At 37.8% G+C, this 22,152-nt stretch overlaps 1 protein-coding gene and 1 long non-coding RNA gene across 2 annotated transcripts; one reads left to right on the top strand and one right to left on the bottom strand.

Annotated features, from left to right (window-relative positions):
• Positions 1-2,687: 2,687 nt before the first annotated feature.
• Positions 2,688-4,798, bottom strand: LOC140836217 (uncharacterized). Its single transcript, XR_012119032.1, has 3 exons — positions 4,465-4,798; positions 3,151-3,276; positions 2,688-2,803 (listed from the first exon to the last, which is right to left on the bottom strand). It is a non-coding gene; the product is annotated as an uncharacterized lncRNA (long non-coding RNA).
• Positions 4,799-5,288: 490 nt separating this feature from the next.
• Positions 5,289-11,124, top strand: LOC140837470 (microtubule-associated protein 70-1-like). The gene is made up of 12 exons (XM_073203639.1): positions 5,289-5,436; positions 5,529-5,822; positions 5,987-6,072; positions 8,240-8,305; positions 8,387-8,557; positions 8,656-8,826; positions 8,929-9,084; positions 9,186-9,332; positions 9,465-9,536; positions 9,632-10,171; positions 10,259-10,449; positions 10,618-11,124. Exons 2-12 carry the CDS (start codon positions 5,582-5,584, stop codon positions 10,655-10,657), a joined length of 1,881 nt encoding a protein of 626 aa, XP_073059740.1. The 5' UTR covers positions 5,289-5,436; positions 5,529-5,581; the 3' UTR covers positions 10,658-11,124.
• Positions 11,125-22,152: the final 11,028 nt, after the last annotated feature.

Raw genomic sequence — 22,152 nt, 5'->3', positions numbered from 1 at the left:
CCTTCTTTTATCTCTGCTCTTCCAGCTTTCTCGTCTCCTCCCCAGGAACCTACAACTGAAGAAATTTCAGAAATAGTAGCACATGAATCAGAACCAACTGACGGTACGATGATTATATTTACTCAACAAGAAAGAGAACAGATTCCAGAAACTTCTGGAGCCATGTCTCCTGGAATTTCAGATACTGATGCCATATTGGAAGAACTTCAAACAGTTCAAACGAACCTTGCCAATATGATGACTGCTATTTCTGCAATACAATCTACTCAGCTTGCACATACATTGAAACTCAACTCGAACTATGAGTTTACAACGAACAGACTGAATCAACTCCATAAGAGTGTAACTGCTCTCTATCTCCGGACCGAAGAAATCAAGAAAGATAAACTGTCGACTGCATCTCATTTCCAAACTCAAGCTTTAGTCGGCATGTGATTTGATTTTCTGGAAGAAACAATCACTAAAAGGATTAATTTGCTGCAGACAGCTGTAATGAATGACGTATCAAATATTGCAGCCGATGTTCATATATTAACAAGAAAAGTGGATGTGCTTGACAAAAAGGGGGGAAATATTATAGAGACAGAAGAAGACAAAGGAAAGAAGAAGAATGTATGAAGATCAACTGACTTCATTTCATGGTCGAAGATTTGAAGATTCTTTATTTTTTGTACGAATCTGTACTTAGATTAGTTCTCGATTCTTTATTCTTTGTACGAATCTATACATTAGAAAATTATTTTATCTAAAATGAAATCGAAGATTATTTTAAGTTCAGTTGATCAGTTCATACTTTACAAGTTTTGTCAACACCAAAAAGGGAGAAATTGTTGGAAACTTAATTTCGGTGGTTTGACAAACTAAGAGATAAATTTATTTGTCTAACTGATCACGAACTAACAGTTACCTAACTAAAGATTAAATGTGCAGTTTATTAAAGGCAACTGAAACCAGCCGAACTAAATTTACAGAGTCAACTGACTGATCAGTTGATATATTCAGTTGAAAGCTTACCAGCGTCTTCATATCAGCTGATCACTCAGCTGCACACTTCATCAGTTGAAAAGAACATTCAACCGACAACAGTACAAAGCAGACTGCAACTTGTAGTGGAACGCTGCGTTTCATAATTTACAGTGTATGACTGTCAGAATAATATTCACGTGACAATCAACGGATATAAAGATTCAAATATTATTTTATGTTACCGTTGAAGAGAAGCCTATAAATAGGTGAGGAAAGCAGTTGAGAAACAACTCTTGAACAACCAATTGATCAAGTTATTCTCAATCTTGCTGTTACCCTACAGAATTTATAGCTCTCACTCAAGAAAAAAAAGCTCACTCTTCTCCGATTTATTTGTAGCATTTGTGGCTACCTTTTGAGCTTACTAGCACAAATCATTGTATTACTTATTTGATCTTAACTAGATCAGTTGTGCTAAGTCTAGTCGAGGACTGTGAGAAAGTTAATAAACTAAGAGTTTCAGTTTCGGCAGTGTTAAGTCCAAACTGAAGTGGGTCTGTAAAAGTTTTGTATTGATCAAAGTCTTTTAGTGCATATCATATCCTTGTGATAGAAGGAGTGACGTAGGAGTTATTCAATCTCCAAACATCCATAAATCTTCGTGTTATTACTTCAGTCATTTATTCTATTTCAGTTAGTTTATTTTCGCAATTATATTCAGTTAAACTGATTATTATCGACTGACAAGATTCCTAATTTCAGTTTGTCACATAACTGATATTTTTTTCAAAAAGAGTTTAAAAAATCGTGTATGTTTATTCAGCCCCTCCTTCTAAACACATTTCAACCTCTCGACCGATCCTATAAAAAATGAAAACTCACATCTCAATTTAATGAGTAGACGTTGAGAAACCAACTTCTTACTATGATTAAATAAACCTAACACAAATTAATATCATAATAATTTCCTACATCAAATAGGTAAATTCTATCATACAACCAAAATAATTTCAGTATATTTCGTATTCTATTGAGTACATAAATTGAGAATTGGAGCATTTATTATGATGGAATCACAAGCATAAAAACACAAACTCATATATCAATTTAATGAGTAAGAGTTGGGAAACCAAAACTTTACCAAGATTTTAATCTACCTAACCCAAGTCAATAACATAATAATTTCGGTATACAATAGACTAATTTCAGTCTACAACAAAAACAATTTTAGTATATTTAGTATTCTATGGGTACATAAATCGGTAATTTGAGCATATATTTGGAGGGGAATTACTAGCATGAAAATGCAAAATCATATCTCAATTTAATTAGTAAGATTTGAGAAACTCACTCCTGATCATGATTTTAGTCTTCCTAACCCAAGTCGATAACATAATAACTTCTGCATACAACCAAAACAATTTCAGTATATTTCGTATATTGTTGGGTTCATAAATCGATAATTTGAGCTTATATTATGAGGAAAATCAGTAGCATAAAAGAGCCTCTCATATCTCAATTTAAAGAGTTGGGAAACGAATCCTTACCATGATTTTAATCTGCCTAACAAAAGTCAATATCATAATGATTTTGGGTATAAAATAAGTTAATTCAACAATGTAACTAAAATAATTTCAGTATATTTCCACTATGAAATATGTTAATTCTATCATACAACCAGCCAACAACACAAACACATCTTAGCGAAAATAATTAATTCACTTTGGATCAATGGAGAAATTACATTATGTGCAAAATCTCTATGTAGTAATAGAATGTAGTTATGCTAATCTTCTCAACAACCCAAAAACAAATAACAAGAATAGCACAGATCATTCTAACGCATTGGCCACACTATCTTCCATGATTAGTAGAAGGTATTAATATCCGGCCAATAGAGATTGAAGTGAAAGAGGATCCTGCATACTGTTTGGCAATCAAAGAAGGCCAACCTGTAGACAAAGAAGATGAAAAAAGAAAACGATAGTGGCTAGGAATAGGAAATGAATAGACCATCGTCGGAAAATCTTAAAAAATATGTTCGGAAGAGTTCCTCATTAACGATGAGGCACGGAGAGGAATCTATCCCGAAGAGGGGACTCCGTCCTCTTCTCAACTTCTCCGTCTCCATGAAGAAGAGGTCTGGAAGCCTTGTTTGCGACTTATCCCCTGCGGATCATAGACCGAACAAAATATGATAAAATAACAGGTACATCAAGGCAACGATGTGCCACTAGCACTTCCACTGGATCGAGTACATCTTTTTGTATACGTGACATCACAAATTCTTCGTTCTACCATCTTTTTTCCCTGTGAATTAGAAAACATATTATTTGTATCTATATCAATTATAATCTTCTAAGATACACATATACAAGTATAAAATTTTTACTTGTAAGTCAAATAGCTCAAAACTTCATATTAATTATAGTCAGTCTCATAGAGGCATGAAGATGAGTCATAACACAGAGGTCATCATCTTAATCCAACATCACATACTTCTTAAGATGGGGGACTAATATTACAAGGTCAAAATTTGTGGAGCAATTTTTTTACATTTTATTCCAAAATTAAGAAACAAATTCAATTGAATGAAGCCATTAAAAATTGAAATAATAGAGAGCTCATCTTTATACTCATAGCTACCCAAAAATATAAATCCAGATCCAGATTCAGATTCCATTTCTCCAAGAAATCGAAAAAAAGAAAACATGTGTTACCTGTGAGGTTAAAATTTTTTAATGAAAAAATACAATTTAATAACACATCATATAATAAAAAAAATTGTTATGAATATGAGATTTGAGCTTCTAACATCTTACCTTATTTTCAAGCTATTTTTTGCTACGCAAATAACTTATTTTTTCTATTTTTTAAATAGGAAAATGGTCTAGAGTTCATGAACAAGAGGAGCTTTGGTCAAACTCCGTGAACTTTTATTCTAAAATTCATGAATACATTGTCAAAAAAAGTCAATAAATTTCTCGACAATTGGCATGTTATCTGAGATGCTGAAAATCTTGATTTTTTGGCTCATCCCAAATTTTAACTTCTAATATCAATATAACCCGAACAAAGTTCTTTAAAATCTGAACACATTTATTCAAATCCCAACATAACCTAGTGAATATGAAAAAAAAAAGCGGTCTTGGCTTTTACATTGATGTCTAGTGAACTAATTCGTGACTTGTTCATATATCTTTTTGTGTCCTCTTGCACTCGTAAACACAAACTCTTTTCAACTTCCATCCAACAATAACATGAATTAACACCACATACACTAAACACAATTAGAAAAAAATTACACAAAAATCGAATAAATAACTATAAATCGACTCAAAATAAGACAATCGATCACAAAACGCAGAAAACAATCAACCACAACAAGATATTATTTGGAGCAGATCCTCAACCCAACTGGATCTACACAAATGTGAACGGTCCAAAAAGTCCCTAATCGAACCGACAAACACCCCTTATAAACATATTTATACGTACCTTATCAATGTCCTAATAAAAATAAATTCTCTTTAGCTTCTCGCTCAATATCTGAAGTGGAATCTTGAATCTGTCAATGTTTATCTTTTCAGTTCTTGCCCTCTTTTACTATTAAGGATTATGAATGATTAGGAAATAAAATGGCTTTTGTTTGTTTGAAAATCAGGGATGGAACAACAAGATTCAAGAGGGCATATGTTTGTTCCTCAGCAGGTGATGTGTTTCTTTGGCATGTGTTTAGTATTTGAGAGAAGCTGAAGAAATTTATCATGTTAGGGAATACAAATTAGAGTAAAATATCAAGAAAAATAAAATAAAGGAGAAAATGAATAAATATGTGAGTTGGAGAGTGAAAAACAAGTTTTCTTTGTATCAGAGAGTGCAGAATAAAATTCTATGACATGAGGACTGAAGATAAACTTATTGTTTTGATTAGAGATTTGACACCAAATTCCCCGATCAAAATGATCATCTCTAAAGCTATTAGTTTTATTATAATGGCTAAACTTTTGTTATATAAAAGAAATTAGCCTAAAAATTTAAAATATACAAAATATTAAAATTTCACGCACAAAATAAATACACACGATTGCTAATATAAAACCAAAATTCAAATTTCTTTTTAATTTTTTTTTTTACCATACATAAAATGACAATATTAATTTTAACTCATGTATTTGCCTTCACTTGTTTTAGGGGAAAAAAAATAATCCACATGACGAAACTGACCTCAACCTTTCACTAATTCAGCGACGATGTATCGCAATAAGAAACATGATTGGAGGGTATTTGGGATATTTGACACACAGTCCTCTGCTTTAGTGAAGTCATACTTTATCTCTCACACAGGCACACATACCCTTTTTGTTTTTAGAGAGAGAGAGAGTGAAACAAACAAAGGAGAAGAAATCACATCAATTCGAACTCGAATATAGCTCTATCTTATGCGCACTCGTATCTCCGGAACTCTCTGTAAAACTCTCTTTCCTCTCTGTGTGAGCGTATTTCACTTTCTTTGATTGGTGTTCGCCAATGTTTTTACGAGCATTGTTGTGATTTTGTAGATTTGGAGGTTTTGTGCGCTTGATGCGTGAGTTGTGAAGCTAGCAGATCGGTCATGGCGGAGGTTTCCGGTGAAGGACGTGTCTCTGTGGCGCCGGAGATTAATTCAGGAGAGAATGCGCCGGAAAGGACGCCTCTTGCGATGTCGGGCTCGTTTAAGGAGGGAGTCAAAACGTCTTCTTCACGGCGGAGAGTGGCCGTGCGACCGAGCTTGGATGCGGACGATTTTATAAACTTGCTTCATGGTTCGGATCCGGTGAAGATGGAGCTCAATCGCCTCGAGAATGAAGTCAGAGGTCAGTCTTCCTAGCTGGATCCACTAGATTCGCGCTTGGATTTGTTTTAAACCGCCTTCGTTTTTGTGCGCGCGTGTTGTTTCAGTAATTTATGAGATTCGGTGTGTAGTATTGTTCAATGCGGAATCGACGACCTTTTACCTGGGTTTTGTGGTGGTTTGCAGATAAGGAGAGGGAATTAGGCGAAGCCCAGTCTCAGATCAAGGCGTTGAGGTTATCCGAGCGGCTTCGTGAGAAGGCTGTGGAAGAGGTAACTTTGTTTTGAAGTTTTAGTTTTTATGTTAAAGAATTCTACACTACAGTTGTTTTGAAGTTTTAGTTTTTATGTTAAAGGTATCTACACTACAGTTAACAAGGAGCGCATTGTTTTCTTTTTTCCCTAATGACGTTTCTTGAACTCTTTTGATTTTTTTATGTTCGAAAACTATAATAGGTCTGTATAAAAAATTTTCGGTGTATGTTAAAGTTTAAGTTTGATGTCAGAGTTCATCAGAGGTGAAACGACCCTAACTTCTAATTTTATTTAATTTACACTAATGGTTTTTTTCCTTCTAAACCATAATAATTAATTCATCATATAAGGTTTGAAAACATGTCTTGTTCTATTACGCTTACAAAATAAGAATGCCGGCGCGACGAGAGACGAACACGACGCAATTTGGCCTCCTTAGGGTTTAGTGTGTATGTTGTGTGTGCTGGTGGTGTGAGAGACGTGTGTGAGGGGTGTAGGGTGGCTAGGATTTTATTTAATTAGATCATCAAGTTGCTAAGTGGGCTTTAGCTTGGATTAAAGGTCCTGATTTTTTATTAACTAAATCCTTGTTCATCTAGACCCATTAAGGAATTATTTAAATACATAATTAGTCCACTAAAAGTTCCAACAATATTAAAAAATATTTGGTGCCCCTCGTTTCTAGTATCATAAACACGAAACTTCTTACTTTCTAGCCAAAAGTTCGTTAGCGATTAAGTTAGCCCTTAATATAAATAAATTTGCCACTTTCCTATTTTGGGTTACTAATTCCCAAGTTTCCCATTTCAAAATCTCTATAAATGGAAACCTTATCAAAATCATCTCCGGTTGTCTCACCCTTGGCGCACATCACGTATTCGACTGCAGAGAGAACATTTTATTCAACCGCAGAAAGTTCACATTCATAACATTCGGTTAAATATTAATTAAATCATATCAATAATATCAATACTTAAACATACCTTTAGACAACGTATTTAAATAAATTCTAATTAGTTTTCATGCATGCATGTGGTTAGTGTGTTCGGGTTTTCAGACGTTACAAGAGGAGTGTTACTTTGCCGGGTCGATATGGTTGATATTTGGACATATTTGGGTATTTGTCTACCTTTTGAACCAATTTAGGCTTAGTGAATGTGAATGCTTATTTGGTGGTTTATCATAGAGAAAATATAGGAAGAACAGATTAAATTCCCGGTCTCATGCCCTTGGCACAAGCCTTAGTTCTGGAAGAGATTATTTGCTTTAGCATTACTTTACCGGGTCGATGTGGTTGATATTTGCGATAACTGATATTTGAAGATATTTGGGTATTTGTCTACCATTTGAACCAATTTAGGCTAAGTGAATGTGAATGCTTATTTGGTGGTTTATCATGGAGAGAATATTGGAAGAACATATTAAATTCCCGGTCTCATGCCCTTGGCACAACCCTTAGTTCTGGAAGAGATTATTTGCTTTAGTCTCTAAGGAATTAAATAGGGTTATCAAAAATAGTGCAAATTGTACGAGATGAATAACTTAGAAATGTGGTGAAAAATTCTTGCTTTGTTCTATCTTAGCGAAATAAAATAAAGGGAAAAGATTCCCCCATCCAAGTTATTCCTCCGTGGTCATTGTTTTGTAGCTTAGTTCAGCTGATTTGTTTTGAAAGCATTCAGCTGTAATTAGTGGATTGTACATCAAACAATTATTTTGATTAGGCCCAGCAAATGCCTTTCCAATGCATTTCAAGGCACTTGAAGTTGACTTTGATAATATTATCCATTAGCTGAAAGAAAATTGTGTTAAGAATTTTGAATTCTGAAAGCTTACTCGTGCCAGCGAGAGTTTCGATAGCACATGTTCCTTGTCTCAGTATGGCAAATGATTCCCTTCTGTGGTAAAATATGAAAATGTTGCTGAATATGGTTCGTTCATGATAATATATACATACATGGACCATGGTCAAAGAGATAAAGTCCGGTTCAAATTTTTGCTCTTTCGAAATTATTGCTTTTAATGTGTGCAAACTATTTGATTTTGTCTTTCTTCTTTAGAAGTGAGTGTTCTAGTTCAATTATACTCCCTTTCCCCTTCCCCTGGTTGTCTTCCTCCTTTATGAGTTGCATGAAGCTTTGCACATGAGTTTTAAAGAAAGCTGTGGTTGCTTATTTCACTTCAGCTTACTGAAGAGTTAGCTAAAGTGGAGGGGAAGCTCAAATTAACAGAATCTAACCTAGAAAACAAGGTACAGGCTGGAACCCCTGCCCATTATGCTGGTACTTTTTTATTACTTACATGTGATTACATGGGCTTTTGTTCTGGGCAGAATCTTGAAATTAAAAAAATTAATGATGAAAAGAAGGCTTCAATGGCAGCTCAATTTGCTGCAGAAGCGACTCTTCGTAGAGTTCACGCTGCTCAAAAGGATGATGATATGCCTCCCATTGAAGCTATCCTGGCTCCCTTGGAGGCGGAACTTAAGCTTTCCCGACTGGAGGTTTGTTTTGGAATGCAATTTTGTTTCAGCTACCTTTTTCTTTGACAAATTTCATTTCTGGAGCAATTCTTAATCTTAGTTGGCCTTCTGTTTTCCAGATTGCAAAGCTGCAGGATGATAACAAAGCATTGGACAGGCTTACTAAGTCAAAAGAGGCTGCACTACTCGAGTCAGAGAGGACTGTGCAAGTAGCATTGGCAAAGGCTTCTATGGTGGACGATCTTCAAAACAAGAATCAAGAATTGATGAAGCAGATTGAAATTTGCCAGGTTATGTAATCTTTCACACTCTTTGATAGCAGGGACCATTTCTATTAAATACTGCCAATCACTTATTTTTTCTCTAACACAAGGTATTTCGCGATTGAGCAGGAAGAGAACAAGATCTTGGACAGAATGCATCGCCAGAAGGTTGCAGAGGTTGAAAAGCTTACTCAAACTGTTGGTGACCTGGAAGAGGCTGTTCTTGCTGGTGGTGCTGCAGCCAATGCTGTTCGTGATTACCAGCGGAAAGTTCAGGAGATGAATGTAATATGACATACACACACATACTAACTCTTGCTTCCCTATGACAATGTGGTATTATGAAACCATGATAGGCATCTGGTATTTGTTTCTGATCCATTCAGGAGGAAAGAAAAATTCTTGATAGAGAGCTGGCTCGTGCTAAAGTAACTGCCAATAGAGTGGCAACTGTGGTAGCAAACGAATGGAAAGACGCTAATGACAAGGTTATGCCTGTGAAACAATGGCTCGATGAAAGAAGATTCTTACAGGTTAATTTTTTCTCTTCGCCTGTGTCTTTAATTTTCCAAGCTTCAAAATTATTGAACTTGTTACTTGCTTTCGAAATTATTGGACTTGTTACTTCTCTTGCTAGATCTGTTCTCACTGTAGTTTTGCTATAGGGTGAGATGCAACAACTACGAGACAAGCTTGCCATTACTGAGCGAGCTGCTAAGTCTGAAGCCCAATTGAAAGTAATTTACTTATTTATGGTTAATCTGATGTATTTCTTTTTCCAAAAAAGTATATAATTCTTTCTTCAAGTTTAACATGTCATCCCGCCCTTTAGGAAAAATATCAATTGCGACTTAAAGTTCTTGAAGAGACTTTGAGATCACCAAACATTGCTACGCGTAGCACCACCCCTGCACCTGATGGAAGAAGCTTAAGCAACGGTCCTTCAAGACGACAATCACTTGGTGGAGCAGAAAATGTTCCCAAATTGACTTCCAATGGCTTTCTACCCAAGAGGTCACCATCTTTTCAGATGAGATCTTCTGGGAGTAGTTCAGTGTTGAAACATGCAAAAGGGACATCAAAGTCATTTGATGGTGGTTCCAGATCTTTGGACCGTGGGAAAATTCTCTTAAATGGATTAGGGCTAAATTTCAAACAAAGCCAGTCCTGTGATGGAACCAAGGATGGCGAGACACAAAATACTTTGTGGAAAGGAAGTCAAAACGAAAATACCAGTGATATACAAACAACTGAGAAAGAAGATTCTGTTCCTGGGTTATTATATGATTTATTACAGAGAGAAGTGGTTGCATTGAGGAAAGCTGCTCTTGAAAAAGATCAGAGTCTTAAAGACAAGGATGATGCAATTGAGGTTGATTTTCTTCCATAGTATTGTTAATTGCTATTGTAACTTATATTATATATTCTTTTCAAAATTGCTTGTCTTGCTTTCGATCAGATGCTGGCAAAGAAGGTGGAAACATTAACCAAAGCCATGGAAGTCGAGGCTAAAAAGATGAGAAGGGAAGTGGCCTCGATGGAGAAGGAAGTGGCTGCCATGCGGGTGGAAAAAGAACATGAAAATAGGACAAAACGACTCGGAAATGCCACTAAGAATTCACTCAACACTTCTCAGTTCCTCCCTGGAAGGTATGCCCATTATTTGGAATGCTACTGCCAATTATGTTAGTTTGTTTTCTAGGTGGTCCGCTGTTGCACTGTTTCAAATTTATGCCGCTTTTGAACCATTGTTTCCTTTAGATCTTAGAATCTGTTTTGGCATCTGATTCTCGACTATCTCGCTGAAATTGTTTGCAGGACCTTATCAAGAAGCGGGTCAGGACGCAACGCACAATAACAAATAGCCCAATGCAGCATCAAGGCATGGTTTTTGCACAAACCACGTAATTCACCCTTCATCGTTCCGATGTTCGTAAACTTACCCTTCGTTGTTTGTATAATTACAAGCATGCCATTTATACTTTGGTTGTGGCAAGAAATCAACTGTCACTAACTAGTTTAAATCGAGTGGAAATGATTGGTATGCTTCTGACATAGTCCTTAAAACCCCTCCTTGGATATCACTGCCATAAAAATCGAGGATATCGAAGTTAAGATAACCTTTTGGAAGAACGATTCTGGTGGCAGTTGTTGTGATTGTATAGTTAACTTTGTGGGCACTATATCTGTAATCTGCTGTTATTGTGGCTACTTTTTGCTGAGGTTTGCAAATTTTCTTGCAATCAGATAAAGATCAGATTTGTTTTCGGAATATGTGTTTTTATCCATTTATATATATTTTGGTCCCTGTGATTCTTACACTAAGACCTGTACTTGTTAGTCAAGTGAATTTGCTATACAAGATGTTTGCAGTATATTTCATATTTCCTCAAGTTTGTTTCGAAATGTATCATGACTAATTTTGCTTGGACTCCAAATCTTAAAATTCTATTGGAAAGGACGAAGACCATTTCGACCTATTACGCATGACCTATCAAGTTGGAATTTATAACTTGTTATCCTCTTAAGTTGGCTTGTAAAAGTTGAGTTTTATGACATCCTATGAAGGTGCGAATCTCCTACGAATACTCGGTGGGCATGGAGCCATGGCTGCTTTGCGAAAAAATTAAACCATAGATAAAGCAATTATACCAAAACCTCTCTGCAGCTAGTACCAGTGTGATTTCGAATCACATGAAGGGCGCAAGTCTCGGGGATATCCAATCTAGTCTAATTCATAGAGACCATGAATATGTGTAGAATCCGTTAAATCAGACTACGTATAAGTCATGCATAATTTTTAGTATTTAAATTAAAAATAATTTTTTTATTATTTAAGGCATTTTAAAGTTGTTGACTAATGATTATTTATTTTAAATCGCATAAGTTTAGTTTTATCTTTTCAGTTAGATAAGCGAGGCCGGACTGGAGTTGAAATAATGAGATAAATTTTTTAATAATGAGAAAATATTCCTAGAATTTATTTAAGATAAATAATAATTTATTTTAATGAAAAAGAATGATTATGGATTTAATTAATTAATTGGAGTTAAATAGTAAATAAGTCTTTTTATGTCCAATAATTTAATTAAAAGCCTAAATTAAAATATATGACCAATTGAGATAAGTTAATCTAAGCAAATTTTATTTAAGAAATTGTAACTTAACATGTTGGTAATTTATTTTAAAGATTTAACCATGCATGCAAGATAATGTCTATCATAAATTAATTTGTCATTTCACTAAAATACCTAATTAGTGTTTTAAACTTTAATGAGTTAAAATTCAATAATTAAGCAATATTTTCCCTCCATTTTAATCATGGAATTCGGCCACTCCCTTGTTAAGATTTAATTAGTTTAAAAACTCACAATTTTTGAATCCCTTCCATATCCATTCTTGGTAGTTAATCCCTTCTTTTTTTAATCACCAATAATTAACGATTTAAGCAATATTTCACCCCATTTTAAAACAATTTTCGGCCACCCCTTTGATAGGATTTAAAATATTTGGCAACTCTCCATCTTTAATTCATTTCCTTATCTTTTCTTGGAGATAATTCCATCACGTTTAATCTTCAATAATTAAGCAATTTTTCTACCTTATTTTGAATGAGACTTTCGGCCATCTCACCTCCTAAATCAACCCTCAAATCCCATAATATATTATATCATTTCCTATCTAACAAACAACTAGGATAACAAGATTCATTTTACCATTAAAATTCCCATTTATCTTGCAACCTCCCTTCATTTCTCCTAACCATTTTTCCCTCTCCATTTCACCGAAAATTTCAGAAGAAATTACTAGACAAAATCGTGAGAAGCTAGAGGAGAATTAAGAGAGAAAACAAGAAAGCAAAACAACTCCGTCCTCTCCGTGCCGTGTCATTGTAGTTTGTTTCTTTTCAAACAAAAGAATCCAAGGCATGTCTATATTATCTCTTTGCTCTTCAATCAAGTTATATATCTATTTTTAAACCATTACATGTGCTTGATCCATGACAAAACCGAAATCATGTCAAGAAACTTTCGAAAAACATTGTGCAGATTTTCGGCTCTTCCATTGTGCCTTCACGGTTTTGATGTTTTTGATGGTATCAGGGTTTGGTTCGCTTCCAGGCACCCAAGGCTCCATCTAGGCATGTACTAGGGTGAGTTTGGATTATGTTGCTCCATTTGTTCAAGTCTCCAACTCGTTGGATTCAAGACTTGACAGCAACTCCACCATAGTTGCAAGTTGAGTCTCAAAATTCTGATTTTTTTGATTGTTCAAGGAGGTTCGAATCTTGGTTGGCTTTTGAGCCTAGACCCATGGTTAGAACCCTTCCTTAGTATGTCTAGGACATGACCAAGATGACCTTTCATGGCTTGGTTCATGGTCCCATTGGTTTTAAAACAGACAACACAAACAGCCCCTTCGGTTTTACATTTTTTTTCGTGTGAGTTGGTTTCGGTTCTTTGAGGTTTGAGTGGATCTTGGTTGGCTTCTAGCCCTTTGCCATGGTTCACACAATACCTCATGATGCCTAGATCATGCCATGGTCGATCATATGGCCACTGGAATGATACATGACGGCGAGAACAAGCAAAACATCCCACGCGTGCAATGCGTGTCCTTGGGTGGAGCTTGGGTTTGTCGTAGGTGTTGGATTGGATTGTGGTTGGCCTAGAGCCCTTAGCCATGGTTCAAACCATACCTTAGGATGTTGGTAAGAGGCTCTGGTCGGTGGTTCAAGCCACAATGGCCGTTAGTCTCGAAAACGAAGCACGGAAGCACAACAGCTGCTGCTGTATTTTGTTGACAGCAACTTTGGGCTTCGGTTCAGAGGCTCGTTTGAGTTCTTGGTTGCCTTTTAGCCTATGGCCTTGGACAAGACAGTACCTCATTGAGTTAGGAAGGTCATGTTTTGGGCCGTTCATGATTTGGTTAAGTTTAGAGGTCGTACGAGAATTTACGGTGCGATGTGCCAAAGTGACTCAAGAAAGAGCGTTTCATGATTTTGGCCTCCATGCACAATTTTCGTGTATTACAGCCCTTGGTATTTATTTTCCAATATTTTAGGCGTATTTTAATCATGACTAAACGATGGTTCGATGTTGGTTCGGGTTGGTACGGGGTCATGGTTAGATACTAAGTTTGTTGTACGTAATTGTCTCGTTTTTTGTTCGGTTATGATATGTTGGTCAAATTAAGTTTATTTTCATGTTTCTCATGTTAGAATTAGGTCGTAGCAAGCCTGGGAACGATCCAACCCAATTGGTAAAATAACATAGGAATTTAATTATAATATGTGCATAAAAATATAAAAATTTATTTTTGATATATATGCGATATGTCTTGTGGCCACTTCAGGCTTATGGGATTATTACTTTACCCGGTGACTTATGATCGTTTCATGTTCATGTATGGGTACGTATATCTAGTCCAAGGGCTGTGATGATCTATACCGCCCAGTATACTGTGGTTTAGTCTGATCATACGATTCATGTTATGTACGGGCCACTTGCGTAGAACATTATCTCAAAAAAAAATTATGATATGCTATTTTATGTCAGGGCTCTATCGAGCAAACATTTTACGTACGATTTTCAGTTATGCACGTATTTATAATTATTCATGACACGATTTTCACGTTACGCTTTACGATATGATATCTTTACATGGCATGAAACTTTATGATATATTTTACTTGTTATTCATGATATATGCATGCTGAGTCTTTAGACTCACTAGACTTGATTGTTGTAGGTTCTGATGAGATCGAGGCCGAGGGCGGGGACCAGTGAGCCATCTTGGGTCGGCAGTAGTAGGAACCCGAGGACCTCATCTTTCAGTTTTTTTATCATTTTATGCTAAAACTTATTTTGTTACGATGAATTATTTTAAGTTGTTTTGAAAAACAGTATTTACTTCCACTGCTACTTTAAACATTTAAACTTGTTATCAGTTTATTTTATGAATGAGGCAAGTTATTTACTTTTAAAGAAATTTTTTAAATAATTCCGAAAATTTATAAATACGAAATACGGGCCTCTACAGTTGGTGTCAGAGTTTATATCCTTGTAAAGGGTTATACTAATACTGATCTCGAGAAGCTCATGAAGTCACGTATTCGGTCTGTAAGTTTTACGTTTACGCATTTCGTTTAAAGCATGAAATATTCTAACAGCATGTTTTCATGAAATATTTTATGTTAAGATTATGATTATGCAGATTTATTTAAATTTAAAGAAATAATGGAATTATGCATGTTGGTTACGTATGTCTTGTATATATGGAACAATATGCCTCCTAGACGCATTCTTGAGCGCACGAGAGATGATGAGCCTCACCAGGAGGACGGAGAGAATCAGAGGCAGGAGAGGAATGTACCTCCACCCCCTCCACCGGACATGAACGCCCAGATGTTAGCTGGGATGACTAAATTCTTCGCACAGTTTGCGAGGAATAACGCTGTGGCAGCCAGGCCGGCGGGGCCTGAGGCGACCTATGAGCGATTCATGAAGATGAGACTAAGGAGTTCTCAGGGACGGCAGATCCTATGATTGCCGAGGGCTGGATTAAGTCCCTCAAGGTTATTTTCGAATTCATAGAGCTCAGAGATGAAGATAGGGTTCGTTGTGCAACCTATCTATTTGGAGGAGACGCCCGCTTATGGCAGGAAGGAGCATCCGTAGCCTTGAACTTGGCTACTCTGAGCTGGACGCGCTTTACAGAGGTATTCTACTTTAAATTTTTTACTGACGAGGTGCGTTCCAAGTTGACCAGGGAGTTCATGACCCTGATGCAGAGAGATATGACTGTTACGGAGTTCATCCGTAAGTTTGAGAGGGGTTGCCGTTTCGTACCCTGATTGCGAATGATGCTGGAGCCAAACTGAGGCATTTCCTTGATGGTCTGCGGCAGATATTGCGCCGTGATGTTAGGGTGGATGGCCCTACTACTTATGACGTCGCTGTCTCCAGAGCTCTAGCTGCAGAGCAGGACCATAATGATATTGAGAGAGACCGTCAGGGCAATCGACCAGTGCAAGTGCCACACCGCCCTCCTCCTCAGCAGCACCAGAGTAAGAGGCCTTTCCACGGCCCACCCAGAAACAGAGGACATCAGCACCAGGGACGTGCAGTCCCGAGGAATCTAGAGCATCCAATCTGTCCTAGGTGCACACGTCGCCATGCCGGAGCGTGTATGTATGGCTCGGGGAAGTGTTACAAGTGTGGTAGTCCAGACCACTTGCTGAAGCAGTGCCCGCAAGGGAGTCTGCCTACCCAAGACAGAGTTTTTGCTCTCCATGTTGTTGAGACGAACCCGGAGACGATGCTCATGACAGGTACCTTTAAGCTTTAAGTTTGTATTTGGGAATTTATGTTTTGGGTTAAGGTTTCGAACTTAGAATTTATGATAGGATTGCATGCTTTAATCAGTGTTATTTTCGGGGATTTAGTTTAGAAGAACTCTGGCCTTCGCATGTCTATTAGTTTAGTTCTTGTAACTATTGGGTTCAGGTTAGTGTTCCAATCTTTCATGGAGAATTTTTATAGCTGGTTCACCTACGAAAGCCTTTATAGATTCAGGGGCTACTCATTCGTTCATTTCGAAGACCTTTGCTAATTTTCTCAAGGTCAAGACCATTGGGATAGATAAAGCCTATTCAGTAGTACTGCCTTCTGGTGAGGAGATGGCTGCTACCAACGTGATCCGAGACATAGACCTCGAGCTTCATGGCAATCTTGTTTATGCGGATCTTATCGTGCTGCCGATGCCAAAGTTCGACATCATTCTGGGGATAGACTGGCTATTACGGAACATGGTTTTGATTGACTTCCAGCGGAGATCTGTTCTAGTCCGACCGCCTGGGATGGCGCATTTCTTATTCGAGCCAGACAGGTACTTTCCTTTACCGCGTTTGGTATCTTGTGTCCAGGCTAGGAAGCTCATACATAGAGGATGTCGAGCGTTTTTGGAAACTTTTATATCCGTTCCCGAGGCACCCAGTCAGTCAGCCTCCGATGTCCCAATTGTTAGGGATTTTCTAGACGTTTTTCTTGACGACGTCTCTAGAATGCCACCCGAGCGAGAGGTGGAGTTTTCTTTTGAGCCTATGCTAGGTACGGCTCCGATCTCCAAAGCACCGTACCGATTAGTACCGACAGAGATAGAAGAACTGAAGAAGCAGATTCAGGAAGAAGGAGTTCATTCGCCTGAGTTTTTCACCATGGGGCGCGCCAGTATTGTTTGTGAAGAAGAAGGATGGTACGATGAGGCTCTGTATTGACTACTGAAAATTGAACAAGGTTACAGCAAAGAACAAATACCCACACCCGAGGATTGAAGATCTATTTGAGCAGTTGCAGGGAGCCTCAGTATTCTCGAAGATTGATCTGCGTTCTAGTTATCACCAGTTGAGGGTGAGAGCTGCCGATGTTCTCAAGACTGCCTTTAGGACTCGTTACGACCAATTCGAGTTCCTTGTGATGCCATTCGGTTTGACGAATGCACCAGCGATCTTCATGGATCTCATGAATCGCGTATTTCAGCCGTATCTTGATCAGTTTGTGATAGTATTGATAGACGACATTCTCGTCTACTCAAAGAATCAAGAGGATCACAGCAGACATCTGACCGCAGTTTTGCAGACCTTGAAGAAGCATAAGCTATTCGCGAAGTTCAGTAAATGCGAATTTTGGTTAGAGAAGGTGGCGTTCTTAGGCCACATAATTTCTAGCAGCGGTATTGAGGTAGACCCAGCGAAAGTTGCAGCAGTCAGAGATTGGTTTGTGCCGCATAATGCATCAGAGATCCGTAGTTTCCTTGGGCTAGCAGAATACTATTAGAAGTTTATTCAGGGATTCTCCTCTATTGCTGTTTCACTCACGTCGTTGACAAAGAAGAATGTTAAATTTGTGTGGAGCGATGAGTGTCAGAAGAGCTTCGATACTTTGAAGCAAGCTCTTATATCAGCGTTAGTTTTGGCCATGCCGTCAGGGCCTGGCGAGTTCGTTTTGTATACCGATGCTTCGAAGCTCGGTTTAGGCGCAATGTTGATGTAGCATGGGAAGGTGATAGCGTATGCTTTTCGTCAGTTGAATTTCCATGAGAAGAATTACCCTACCCACGATCTAGAGTTGGCAGCCGTAGTTTTTGCCTTGAAGATTTGGAGGCATTATTTGTACGGAGAGAAGTGCTAGATCTTTACTGACCATAAGAGCCTCAAGTACTTCTTTATGCAGAAAGAGCTGAATATGCGTCAGAGGCATTGGTCGGAGCTAGTGAAGGACTATGACTGTGACATTAGCTACCACCCGAGAAAAGCTAATGTAGTTGCGGATGCACTGAGCAGGAAAGTCGCAGTGATGGCTCATCTAGCGATTTCGAGGCCTCTTTAGTCTGAGATGCAGAGGTTTGATCTAGAGACTTATCCTCGAGGTAGAGTTCTCCGTCTATCTACTTTGACGATTTAGTCTTCTCTTCTAGACCTTATTCGCAGTGGTCAGTCAGCAGATGAGCAGTTGGAAAAGTGGAAGCAGAGTGATGAGGCCAAGGGCAGTATCTTGTATTCAGTTAGCGATGGTATTGTGAGATATCGGGACAGGATGTGGATTCCTATCAGTGATTCTATTCGAGCAGATATTTTATCCGAGGCCCATATGTCGCTATTCATCCTGGGAGTACGAAGATGTACAAAGACCTGCAGTTGTTGTATTGGTGGCCAAGAATGAAGAAGGATATAAGACGTTTTGTAGCCGAGTGTCTGACGTGCCAGCTAGTGAAAGCAGAGCATCAGAGACCAGCAGGCTTGCTCAAGCATCTTCCTATTCCTGAGTGGAAGTGAGAGAATATTACCATGGACTTCGTGGTCGGTTTGCCGAAGTCAGCTAGAGGATCAAATGCTATCTGGGTGATTGTTAATCGTCCTACCAAGTCAGCGCACTTCTTGCCCATCAAGACGACTTTCACCATGATTCAGTATGCAGAGTTGTATATCCGAGGTATAGTCAGACTTCATGGTATTCCCGTTTCTATAGTGTCTGACCGATATCCTAGATTCACTTCCGCATTTTAGAAGAGTCTGCATTCAGCAATGGGTACGAAGTTTTTGTTTAGCACAGCTTTCCACCCTCAGACCGATGGTCAGTCAGAGAGAGTTATCCAGATTTTGGAAGATCTTCTCCTTGCTTGTGTAATCGATTTCTCAGGGAGTTGGGAGTCGAACTTGCCATTGGTAGAGTTCACCTATAACAAAAGTTTTCAGTCGTCTATAGGTATGGCTCCATATGAAGCACTGTATGGTCGTAAGTGTAGATCTCATATTCATTGGGATGAAGTAGGGGAGAGATCAGAATTGGGTCCGGAGATTATTCAGCAGGTTGCCGACGTGGTAATCAAGATCCGTGATAGGATGAGGACTGCTTAGAATCGACAAAAGAGTTATGTGGATCAGAGGAGGAGAGATCTAGAGTTTGCCGTTGGCGACCATGTTTTCGTGAAGATAGTACCTATGAAAGGTGTCATGCGGTTCGGGAAGAAAGGAAAGCTCAGTCTGAGATTCATCGGACCATTTGAGATCCTCGACAGGGTTGGGACGCTAGCTTATCGTGTTGCTCTTCCGCCGAATCTGGCCGGGGTACACAATGTGTTTCACGTCTCTATGCTGAGGAAGTATATGGCGAATCCTTCGCATGTCCTGAATTTTGAACCGTTGCAACTCACTCCGAACCTATCTTATGAAGAGAGACCAGTGCAGATCTTAGACAGACAGGAGAAGAAACTTCGAAACAAACTGGTGAAGCTAGTGAAAGTCAAATGGCTTAATCATTCAGAGGAGGAAGCTACGTGGGAATCTGAGCCAGAGATGAGGAGTCGGTATCCCGAGTTATTCTGTAAGTTTTAACTTCGAGGACGAAATTTCGTTTAAGGGGGGAGAGTTGTAGAACCAGTTAAATAAGACTACGTATAAGCCATGCATAATTTCTAGTATTTAAATTAAAAATGATTTCTTTATTATTTAAGGCATTTTAAAGTTGTTGACTAATGATTATTTATTTTAAATCGCATAAGTTTAGTTTTATCTTTTCAGTTAGATAAGCAAGGCCAGACTGGAGTTGGAATAATGAGATAAATTTTAATAATGAGAAAATATTCCTAGAATTTATTTAAGATAAAGAATAATTTATTTTAATGAAAAAGAATGTTTAGGGATTTAATTAATTAATTGGAGTTAAATAGTAAATAAGTCCTTTTATGTCAAATAACTTAATTAAAAGCCTAAATTAAAAAATGTGACCAATTGAGATAAGTTAATCTAAGCTAATTTTATTTAAGAAATTGTAACTTAACATGTTGGTAATTTATTTTAAAGATATAGCCATACATGCAAGATAATGTCTATCCTAAATTAATTTGTCATTTCACTAAAATACATAATTAATGTTTAAAACATTAATGAGTTAAAATTCAATAATTAAGCAATATTTCCTCTCAATTTTAATCATGTAATTCGGCCACTTCCTTGTTAAGATTTAATTAGTTTAACAACTAACAATTTTTGAATCCCTTCCATATCCATTCTTGGTAGTTAATCCCTTCTTTTTTTAATCACCAATAATTAACGATTTAAGCAATATTTCACCCCATTTTAAAAGCAATTTTCGGCCACCCCTTTGATAGGATTTAAAATATTTGACAAGTCTCCATATTTAATTCATTTCCTTATCTTTTTTTGGGAGATAATTCCATCACGTTTAATCTTCAATAATTAAGCAATTTTTCTACCTTATTTTGAATGAGATTTTCGTCCATCTCACCTTCTAAATCAACCCTCAAATCCCATAATATATTATATCATTTCCTAGCTAACAAACAACTAGGATAGCAAGATTCATTTTACCATTCAAATCCCCATTTATCGTGCAACCTCCCTTCATTTCTCCTAAACATTTTTCCTCTCCATTTCACCGAAAATTTCAGAAGAAAATACTAGAGAAAATCGTGAGAAGCTAGAGGAGAATTAAGAGAGAAAACAAGAAAGCAAAGCAACTCCGTCCCCTCCGCGCCATGTCGTCGTAGTTTGTTTCTTTTCAAACAAAAGAATCCAAGGCATGTCTATATTATTTCTTTGCTCTTCAATCAAGTTATATATCTATTTTTAAACCATTACATGTGCTTGATCCATGACAAAACCGAAATCATGTCAAGAAACTTTCGAAAAACATTGTGCATATTTTCGGCTCTTCCATTGTGAGTTCACGGTTTTGATGTTTTGATGGTTTCAGGGTTTGGTTCGCTTCCAGGCATCCAAGGATGCATCTAGGCATGTACTAGGGTGAGTTTGGATCATGTTGGTCCATTTGTTCAAGTCCCCAACTCGTTGGATTCAAAACTGGACAGCAACTCCACAATAGTTGCAAGTTGAGTCTCAAAATTCTGATTTTTTTTATTGTTCAAGGAGGTTCGAATGTTGGTTGGCGCCATGGTTAGAACCCTTCCTTATTATGTCAAGGACATGACCAAGATGACCTTTCATGGCTTGGTTCATGGTCCCATCAGTTTTAAAACAAACAACACAAACAGCCCCTTCGGTTTTCCATTTCCTTTCGTGTGAGTTGGTTTCGGTTCTTTGAGGTTTGAGTGGATCTTTGTTGGCTTCTAGCCCTTAGCCATGTTTCAAAAAATACCTCATGATGCCTAGATCATGCCATGGTCGATCATATGGCCACTGGAATGATACATGACGGCGAGAACAAGCAAAACATCCCACGCGTGCAATGCGTGTCTTCGGGTGGAGCTTGGGTTTGTCGTAGGTGTTGGCTTGGATTGTGGTTGTCCTAGAGCCCTTAGCCATGGTTAAAACCATACATTAGGATGTTGGTAAGAGGCTTTGGTTGGTGGTTCAAGCCCCAATGGCCGTTAGTCTCGAAAACGAAGCACGGAAGCACAACAACTGCTGCTGTATTTTGTTGACAGCAGCTTTGGGCTTCGGTTCAGAGGCTCGTTTGAGTTCTTGGTTGCCTTTAGCCTATGGCCTTGGACTGGACAATACCTCATTGAGTTAGGAAGGTCATGTTTTTGGCCGTTTGTGATTTGGTTAAGTTTATAGGTCGTACGAGAATTTACGGTGCGATGTACCAAAGTTACTCCTGAAAGAGCGTTTCATGATTTTGGCCTCCGGCACAATTTTCGTGTATTACAGCCCTTGGTATTTATTTTCCAATATTTTAGGCGTATTTTAATCATGACTAAACGATGGTTCGATGTTGGTTCGGGTTGGTACGGGGTCATGGTTAGATACTAAGTTTGTTGGGCGTAATTTTCTCGTTTTCGGTTCGGTTATGATATGTTGGTCAAGTTAAG

This window comes from Primulina eburnea, chromosome 7 (genome assembly GCF_022965805.1).
Source record: "Primulina eburnea isolate SZY01 chromosome 7, ASM2296580v1, whole genome shotgun sequence".
Taxonomy (NCBI): Eukaryota; Viridiplantae; Streptophyta; class Magnoliopsida; order Lamiales; family Gesneriaceae; genus Primulina; species Primulina eburnea.
The sequence above is the reverse complement of the archived record's forward strand: the minus strand, read 5'-3'. Positions and strand labels throughout refer to the sequence as shown.